This window comes from Anopheles aquasalis, chromosome 2 (genome assembly GCF_943734665.1).
Source record: "Anopheles aquasalis chromosome 2, idAnoAquaMG_Q_19, whole genome shotgun sequence".
Classification (NCBI taxonomy): domain Eukaryota; kingdom Metazoa; phylum Arthropoda; class Insecta; order Diptera; family Culicidae; genus Anopheles; species Anopheles aquasalis.
The window spans coordinates 62,123,147-62,133,146 of record NC_064877.1 but is presented as its reverse complement, the minus strand read 5'-3'; the positions used below and the strand labels follow the sequence as shown (position 1 = coordinate 62,133,146).

The window sequence follows — 10,000 nt, the reverse complement described above, 5'->3', positions numbered from 1 at the left end:
CTAGTTTGCAGAACGGGAACCCAATTCCTTGGTGGATCGTGAGCGTAGACCGGCTAGTCGACGGTTTCTAGCTTTACCATCCGCGGGCCAATCTACTATTCCACCTGGCGCTCGGTGTGTCATTACCTTCATTAATCGGTTATCGATTAAACACGAGCAGCAGCAGCAGCAACAGCAACAGGACCACCAACGCCGTGGGGTGTTTGTCCACCGAGAAAGCCGAGTAACTAGCTAACCGAACCGATCAAGTCAACACTCGCCTTCAGACGATGGATCCATTAAGGTGAGCGCATAATGAAGTGGATAAAGCTGGCCAGCCAGCAGGCGAGCTAGGTTCTGGCCGATGGCCCCATTTAATGGATTAAAGATGTCTTCGGGTAGGGATGAGTTTACTTAGGGCTAAGGAGCGACATAAGAAAAACCTTTTGCCAAGAAATGTTCCCTTCACGATCGTGCTACAAGATCACGTGACTCGTGCTGTGGACAAAATAGCATTTACGGCTGTATGTGCAACGGCGTCGACCACGCTGGTGCAGCTGAGTTTGTTGAAAACTAAAGTTTTTATGTGATGTGATCGAACGACCGACTTGTACGTGCTGTTCAATGCAACGCGAAGCGATCGTGTCGAGGGAGGAATAAAAAGAAAAAGGAACATCCCCCAGCGCCCGAGGGAATTAGTGTTCACCGGAGCATACGACTTTTGTGTGTTTTGAGGTTTTGTGTTCGTTGAGTCGCCGATCGTCATCCAGCTATCCAACATCATCATTAGCAGCTCGGTTGCCCGGTGCATGGCCGTCGGTTCTCATTCATGCATTCTCCGGAAAGGCTTGTGTGTGGGGAAATCGCACCATCAATGGTGCCCTGCTTCCGGTTAACAAAAGGCAATGAAATCAGACATCATCCGTTGCATTGGAATCGCACCATACCATATCGCTTACGGTTCGATGGAGTGTCTTCTGGGAATGGGAAAAAGCGAATCTCATCTGTATTTAGCAAACAAACCGGACCGGAATGGGAAGACAGTTCCTTGATATTGGTTTATGCTCACGCTGATGATCAACATTAGAGATAGAAGTCACGTTTTTCGTATTGGCGAACGATCGGAAGAAGATCCATCAATGGAATCCATCCAACGGTCGCGCAGCATCACATTACGGGACCTTCGCAGAACTCGCGACCACTGGTGCTGTATTCATCGTAAGGAACTCTTTTGTGTCGACCTACAGAACCGACCTCCCGGGCATGATCTCGTTGGCTGTCTGCAAGCGGTAGGGTCCGTCTGTCGTGACTCTTAAATAACAGGTTTATCGAAGGTTCTTTCTAGCTTTCTGCCAGGCCTGGCCAGGCGTTCTTGGTATTGCGGTCACCTCGGGGCATCCCAGGGACCAGAGCAAAGCCAAAGATGCCGTTGAGCGTGGTGGTCCTCGCGTATAGCAAATTAGCCGCGACAGCGTAATGATGCTCCGGCCATTTGGTGCACGGGCTGATGGCGGTGATGTTCCCTCAAACCCGACACCCTATTTGGCACACCGAGTAAACAGAACTGGAAGAGTGCTTTAGAAAGACAAACCGGAAAACGTTTATTCGGCGGAGAACCTGGAAGTCAACACCCAGATCAAGTTAATGAAAGTCGAGAAGGCTCGGCATTCAGTGGCTGAAGGAATTTGCAAAGGTTTGCATGGTCCGGGAAGAAGAAATGCAAGTGCCTTAAACACATTAAACCAACCGAATGGTCACTCGTTCACATTCCTACCGAATGGTCACGTAGTTCGTGCCTTGCCACTTCGTGGAAGAGATTTTCCGATTCGCGACTTTTCATTCCTTTTGTTGGGCGGCAAAGACAACGACACGGAACAAATCGCAAAAAAAAAACAAACAGTTGGAAAAGCGTGGCCGGCGTGCGTACAGCGGGAAACAAAGCTGTTTTAATTGACCCAAGGACGCTCCACAGAACCGGTCATAAATAGGGTTCTGAGCGGAAACATCCCATCACGGTGCCCGGTTGCCCGGCGGTTGTCGTCTTCGTGGCCATCTTTCAAGGGCAACCGAACCATCACGGGGAACGCGGGGAGGTTGTTTTGACGATTGTGCTCCTATTCCGGTGGCGGTGCTTAGACTTCCGGCGGCATTAGACGGAAGGCCACCATAATCATCACTCCTGGGCTCATCATTCTCATCTTCATCAGCGAGTTTCCTACGACGCCACTGCCCGTTAGTAATTATGTGCTAGACTAATCGAATTCTTTTTTTCTCTTCTCCCTCTCTCTCCCCTCAATCCCTTTCATTACAGTATCGGTTCGAGCGTACTCAGTCTGCACCAACGGTAAGTACGGGTGGGGAGGAAAACTGTCCGGACATTGTTTTCGCGTCGCCACTAGCGTGGTGGTGGGTGGCACACGTTTCCTCGCTCTATTTACTTAGGTTCTATCGTCATTGCCAACCGTTTGCCAGTTTACTTTTAATTTCCTCACGACGACCGTTCACGATACGATGGGTCGGGAAAATTCATTCCCAACGAAGGAACTTTCCCAAGGTTGTGGCTTCAGACAAAACTTTTCCCATCCATGGCACACATCGGTTGGACGGCCCGGGAGCGAGTGTTTTTCCAGCAACAAATCCGCTTAGCAGTGCATCAAATCGAACGCAGCGCAGACTGTGCTCGTGGAAACCGGAAGCCAAAGAGCTCGCAATCTCGTGCCGTTGTGTAGCGATCACGATGCGAACAAACAGCTCTGTTTGTCATACACCCGGGACCCCTTTACGGCCCGGGAGAGGACCGCACGCATGCCAAAGTGCAACGATGTGCAGCGAAGTGCAACTGCTTCGTGGCTGCTATGGTTCGGTCGATCGGTTGGATGATGATGCCTGCGATCGTTTAGTCACAATGTTCTGCTGTCCCTGCATGGTTTCCAGCATCCGTTCCAAGTGATTGGACGGAAATCTGCTAATAGAAACCATGTGGCCACGCTGCCATCCGGTTAGTGCGATGAAATCTCTGCCCCAGCATTAGGAGGCTGAGTGCGAATGAAATGCTACTGTTCGATTGCTGTACAGTTATGATATCCAGAGGAAACATTCTCATGCTTCTCTGTAATTTTACCGTAGAATAAGCTTAGTTTTGTATCGCTTTCTCGACCAACTTCGCGCACAGGTTCAAGTTCACATCGATCCGGATCGATTCCTCTCGACTCTGCGGATGGGGAACGGGGAAGGTAGCACTGTCTGGTTCTCACATGTTTTTTGCGCCCTCACATAGCCCCGGTGACGCCAACCACGAGCCATTTTGCGACGGAAGCATACTCGAGCTTCGAGAGAGAGAGATAAAAGTGTGTGCTGCTTCCAACTCCACCACTCATTGCCATTATCTTTGCGAGCCTCGTGAACGGTTATCAGCGATTTTTTGTTGTACTTGCTGTTGGTCGGGTCTCTTCCACTCGTAAAGAGATGTGTAGTTTTCAACTGGCACGGATCGATGGTTTATGGGCTGGAAGTTTCGTTATTGCTGCTCGCGGCCAATAGATAGTCAGCGATAACGGGCGAGTTAGTGCTTCTCTCTGGCGCCGATAAAACGCCGGATCCCAGGAGTTTGGTTTAAATTGAACGGAATCCCTTTAAATGATTCAATTATAAGCCGATTACTTTCCATTCGGGATAGTATCATCAGCTTGGCCTTAAAGCTGGCCTTCCGCTTTGTGATAAACGTTGACTGGCGCTAATCGCTATCTATGATTCATGACCGTCGATACTAAGAAAAGTGACGAAATTGCGATTGTTCTAGATAGTAAAAACCCGATCAATGAGTAACAAACAGTTGCCTTAATGCGAATAATCGTGACACACCTGTGGCAGAATGCATTTCGAAACATGATTCGATAATTCGCGAAGCGTCCTTGGATTGCAGCGTACCATCAACGCTGAGTAACGGGCCTTCTGCACGTCTCTAGATGGTTCTATCATTCGCTGGAATCGACATAAAATGCCAACCTTGCTCACACAAGGGAAGATCCGGACCGGAGTAACCTCGGAACTAGAAGGGATCGTGAGCTAGCGTTTAGCGTAAAACATGCTGACAGCTCAATGTTTGCCCGGTCTGGCTCCACCATCCATCCATGCTGGGAGGGAGTTGGATTGTTCGTGATGTTGCCATCGGATTCTCCTCCTCACCACCAGCCACAGCCACGGCCTGAACGATAAAGTGTCAACCACAAGAGGGCCAGCGGGTGTGAGGCTGTTGCGGGATTCGGTTTCCAGCGAACGGCGTCGCCATTTCGCATCAAACCGGGTCAGCATTCTGATAAGGATTGCGTTTGAACGCGGGCGCGCCAATGACTAAACGGTGCAACGGGGCATTTGGCGAATGTTGGCGAAAGCGTGCTGGCCTCACGATATGGTCACGCAGGTTGTGGGTAATCCGATCGATCAGAATTAACTCGTTTGCGAGGATGTTTGCTTTCCAGCTACCTGCCGGGTGGAGGAGCTCTTATCGCTGTAGCACTACATGCGGTTACCAGGCAACAGCCATGAACTAATGAATCTATTTTCCCCCCTCCTTCTCCGTTTATGATTGTGAAATTAATAAAAACTAATCAACGTCTGTTCCTGCCGGTCCCGATTAGCAACATAAAACGATGACGCCGCAAACATTTATCACTTGCAGCGGCAGCCAGCACCTTTCTCTCTCGCCGGATCTCCGGATGGTACCGGGTGCATCAGCTGCTAGGTCGGGTGTAAAAACATAAACCATGCCAATCTGTCAGCACCAGCACCAGCACCTTACCGCTGGTGACCTCTTTGACGGATTACGATGGTGATCGGATAGGCCAATTAAACACCGGAAGGATTGTGAAAGTGGCAAACGTGTGGGTCTCGGGCTCGGCAATGATTGTACTTAGCAGTCGTTTGTCGGAACATGCACGGGCCAGGGAAAGGGCTCATCATTCAGTGTCCGTTAGAGCTGTAGACCCGGCCCGGCAGTGAAGAGTAGACTCACAGATAATTGGATTCAAGTGGAGTACCGGTAACCGGTAACCGGACGACCACCCCCGAGACCTGGCAGGATATCGATGATAGATGGTGATGGCGTTGATGGTGATGATGATAACGAAGAGCGGACGCTTGATGGCACGGTCATGGTCACGGCACGATGCTCGAACGCCATTCCTGCTTGGCATGGGAGTGAAAATGAATCTCTCCCTCTCGAGTGTAGCTTGCGGTAACTATTGTTTCATATATTTCCATAAATAAAGACACCCCAGAGTGTGTGGTGACATGCTGACATCATCGAGACAAACGTTTACAGTCAACAGAACCACCGCACCTCGAAGGGTCGTGTGGGTTGTGAGGCTTGGTCCGCCGCCAGAGGCACTTGGAACCACAAACCTTCATCGTCGCGTCCCGGTGCTTATGATTTGGTTCGATTCCCACACACCACACCCCACAGAAGCCCCGGAAAGGTCAAACCATAAGCCAGGTTGGGCGTTAGTAAATATCATAAATCAACTACCGAAGAGCACCGTTCTCAGCATCCACCATTGCACAGATGAGATGATATTGGCGTCGATAAGAACGAATGCCTTCCAATGATTCTTTGTATTTCGCGCGCGCACTGAAACCGTCGCTTTGCTTGGCTTCCTCCCTGCCGGATGTTGTTGGTGGTTTTTGGCGTGGAAAAACAGTTTTCCTGAGGCGTCTGAAGAACGCCGAGAGTCTCAAGTTCAAAGTCAAAGTGCCAGCCATCACTTCCTGCCGGAGCACCAAGCGCACTCGTTTGGTGTTTGCATAAGCGGAACCGGATCGGATCGGATCGATCTTCCATCCACACCGCCACCAAGAAATGTCGATAAATCAGCAGCAGCGCGTCATGGTTCCGTGGTTGATGCGTGGGTCTGTTGTTGTTTTTAGTTTGAAAGCTTGAAGAACGCTGAGCGTCATCGCGGCTTGATCTTGAGTTCGGTGATCGTGTGATCGATTGATCTGCGAAGTAAAAACGGAGACATTAAAACGAACGAACGGAATCCGGGCTGGAAGAGGAGTGGAGTGGAGTGTGGAGCGATCGATATGCCATTTTGCTCGCCGTTTGGCTAGAGTTCAGCGACGTTTTGCGGACGGAATGTTTACTATACCCGAGGTGACCCGAGCAGCGACCACTCGCCTCACTACAGTAAAACCTCGACGCCGGTCGACGCTTCGGTTTCGGGGAAAACGCTTTTCCGAGCTGGCCAACTGGCAGGATCCCACGGGGCGGGAGAGGGCCACTGCGAGGTGGAATTTATTTTTGCTGCTTCACAATAAAAAAAAAAACACAGACGGATCAAACCGAACGTACTCACACTAAGACCCGGGCCGCGCCGCACCGCGATTTCGGAGGGTTTTTCCGACGCCACGACCGCGACCGCGGGCCAGCTGATTTTCAGTCGTTCGGTCACGGTCGTCCTGGCGAGTGGTCGTCGAGGAGCAGTCACAGTGTGTGTCTGTGTCTCTGTGCGCTTGATTCGCGTGTCCGTTCGCCGGTGACCGTAGCTGCCGTTGTGGAAAGCGCATTTTCACGGAGGGCTCCCAGAGTCGACCTAATCTCCCCCACCCGGTGGTGCAATGCGTGCAGTGAGTCAGCTAGCGATGTACTAGTGTGTCCGCTTTGTCCTTCGTATGCTCTAGGACATTCCGGGTCTATGCTGAGGTCCTCGCTAAGGGGAACGTTTTCGATCGATCGTCCATTATGTGTTCGTTTATGAGTGAAACACAAACCGTTTGCTTGATGTAATTCGCTGGCTGCTTGTAGAGTTACAAATGAAAACGTAATGCATTGCAAGCATTACAATGAAAGTGTAAAGCCTGAAGTGCGGTGTAAGGCAATGTTGTGTAATCCGGAGTCCTATTAGCTTCTGTGGTTCCATTCGTGCATTTATTGCCCTGCACGGCCCTCGAAGGACACCAAAGGGAATTGCTAGCCAGTGGCAATAGCTAGCCAGTGAGATGCTGACCAAGTAACCCGATAGAGTGCCCATAAAGTGTGCCTAATTAAATGTTACATTTTATGTATTACTTAATTTTTACCCGCAACGAAGTGACACTGAGCCACGCCATATCGCCAAGCGTGTGCAATGTGATGTGATGGTGCATGTGTGTTGTAAAGCGATCCGGGAATCCGAGTCCTGGTACTGCCCCGAAGTGCAATTATAAATTTACAGCTGCAGTAGCAGCAATTTGCCGCAATTCGCCACAAATCGAATGATCGGATCCTGGCACTCAACTGGCCATCGTCACCCGGTGTCGACTCAGCTCGACTCATAATATCGTTACCGCTGCAACATTGTTCCTGCAACTGGGAAGCTGGAAAGGAGCGAAACCGGGAGCGCACCCTACGCACCATTGAATGGAAATAAGGTGATAATTGAAGGACAGTCGGCGCCACATTAGGTAGCCAACCTCTCGGTAATCGGTTAGGGATGGTGGCTCCAGGAACTGCTCGGTCGAGTGTCGTTTCGGAGTCCGTTTTCCACTTATTGTGTACCGTTGTAATGTACGTGCGTACGCGTGTTCGATCCACAACCACATTCCTTGGGCCTTTCCGCCGCACTCGATAGGGGAATGTCAATATCGACCACATTCCATGAGGTCAATGTCAGACCTCGACGACATCATCGTCTATGGCAGATGCCGGGTCTAGTACACCAGCCCAAGGAGTAGCGGTACACATGTTTCATTCCAACAAAAGGGGCTACGGCTTATACGGTTTGATGCGGTTGAAAAGACGCACGTGCCGTTCCATGTTACAAGTGCATTTAGTCCCTCTCGATGTCTCTCCTTCCTATCTGGGCGACCTAGAGACTTTGGTCGCGTGGGAAATTTTTGGGGACTTCGGGGTGAAGCAGTAGCAGAACTGCAACCGTGTGGCTGGTTGGTGTGAGTGCAGCCACACTTCGATTAAACAACGGCGTCCGAATGTTGAATCGATGCCAGGATTCGCAGTCGGATGGTTTCTGTTTGTGGTTTTCCTTTTTTCGCGGATTGCGGAGGTAGCACACCTGCTCGGTTAGAGTACAAATCGCGGTGTCTACAATCAGTTATTTGTATGAGATTTTTGGGTAAAGTCATCACCTGGAATCACGTACGCTAGAACCGTTCAAGAAGGTCATTACTTTACTTGGAATCATTGAGCTTGCTTCGCTCATGACGGTTTATGGTTGAACTAAGAATAATTCCAGTTAGTACATTCGTTTTAAAATAAAATGTTTGACAAAACATTTCAGCCTTTATGCCTTCTGGAAGAGATAAATTGCCCAGACAGAGGCATTGAAGATCATTTTGTTTGAACAAACACTTCGTTGTTAAGAAATCAGTTTGATCACGTGAATGGTTCATTACTCGAGACCACAACTTCTTGCCAAACGATCTTCGTTCGCACCGGACATACCGCAAACGGTCATTGGTAACTTCCTGACTTACCTTTACGGTTACTCCATCAGCCGAATGGTACGTGATCTGCATGATCACGCTCTCACCGACTGCGACAAGCAAGTCGTTTATCTTTCCTCCGTTTCCCCTTTTTCACTAAGGCAAGGGTTTAGCTTCTCCATATCCAGCGAGCTGCACGAGGAATAGGCCGCCACTACCGACCACGTACACGACCGGGATCTTAACCAGAGAGGCCGCGCGTTTTCTTGGGGGGGGGGGGGGGGGCTGTTTTGAAAACTGCAAAATCAAATAAAAATAAAATCCACACCGAAAAAGTAACGATCAATCGATTGATTGGTGGTGTTGTGGTGTGGTTTACGTCGGGCGCAAAAAGGTACCGCTCAAAGATCGCTCGCCCGTCCAAAAATAGCCGGAACGGACTTGCGGAGTGATCATCGGTCCGGAGATGATCGCCCTTTTTGCTTGGCCGGCTACATTTGGGATCTTTTAGTGGCTATCTTAGGCCCGGTGGTTTTAACGGGGACGGGCGGCCAACGTATTTGCCAGAAGTATGTGATTAATAATTGAAAATTTACAATACCCGTTCATTCGCCGATTGCACTGGCAGGCAACAGAGCAGCTGGCCGAGTTTTTTGCTGACTCAACGCGTTGAGATTCCGATAAATTGGCATCAAAATTTCGCATTTCAAACAAACTGTTCCAACGATTCACTGCGATCACTGCACGGCCCCAAAAGCCCTTGCGGATGAGTCATTTGTTTAAATGCGAACCCTCTGTCCTCTCTTTTGGTCTCTTGTGCTTCGTTACAACTAAAATGTATGTTTACACCCAGATCAACATTATACACTGTACTCTTTGCGACTTGAAGATCGCCGACACAGCGGAATCATCACATTTCGCTCCGCAAATCCACGATTCCCGTTCCCGTTACTGGCTAATGTGAGAACCGGTTTCCGTCTTCTTGTGTCGCGTACTTCGGCCAGTCATTACGGCCCATTTCTTGAGTGGACTTCTCGTTGGATGTTCTTTTGTTATGTGTGGTGGAGGTTGATGTGCCCGCGCCTCATCCCACTTATCAGCTGATGGAGCTGTACACGTTTCGCAAGCAAAGAGAAGAAAAACCGGATTGCAAGAAGACTAGCCCGTGGGGGGTTTATTCTTTTAGTTACACTTTACGCCTTTCGTTTCGTGTTTGCGTTAGGATTGCGTGTTTTGTTCGTGTCTTGTTTTCAGTCGTGGGTTTCCATTTCAGATGTCTTCAGATGTCACCGCAGAAGCTGAATTCACGGTCACTTGAACCTTTAAAGCAGCTTTGCTTCAGTATTGTTAAGGTCAATTGTTATCTAAAAGCACTCTTGACACGAAAAAGTAATAAACTGATCGTAAGATAACCATGAAAACTCCTTTCATTCATCCATTTATTCTGAGAACGTTTTATCAAAACTCTCATGCCCTCGATCAGCTTATCGATAGCCACTCGGGGATTAATTGGAACATTATCTATTCTACCGTTTGGCGTCTCGGCCAAAGCATTGATTTATGACACCGCAGACACCAGACGCTAAATTATGGCCGATTACCATCA

General features: G+C 49.5%; 1 protein-coding gene across 1 annotated transcript in view; it reads left to right on the top strand.

The window, feature by feature from the left end:
• Positions 1 to 10,000, top strand: part of LOC126569175 (facilitated trehalose transporter Tret1-2 homolog) — a 15,168-nt gene that overhangs the window by 438 nt on the left and 4,730 nt on the right. Inside the window, exons 1-2 of the mRNA XM_050226100.1 lie at positions 1 to 283; positions 2,291 to 2,323. The exon at positions 1 to 283 is cut by the window's left edge and continues 438 nt beyond it. Of these exons, the coding sequence (XP_050082057.1) occupies positions 270 to 283; positions 2,291 to 2,323 (47 nt within the window). The 5' untranslated portion in view covers positions 1 to 269. The remainder of the gene's footprint in view (positions 284 to 2,290; positions 2,324 to 10,000) is intronic.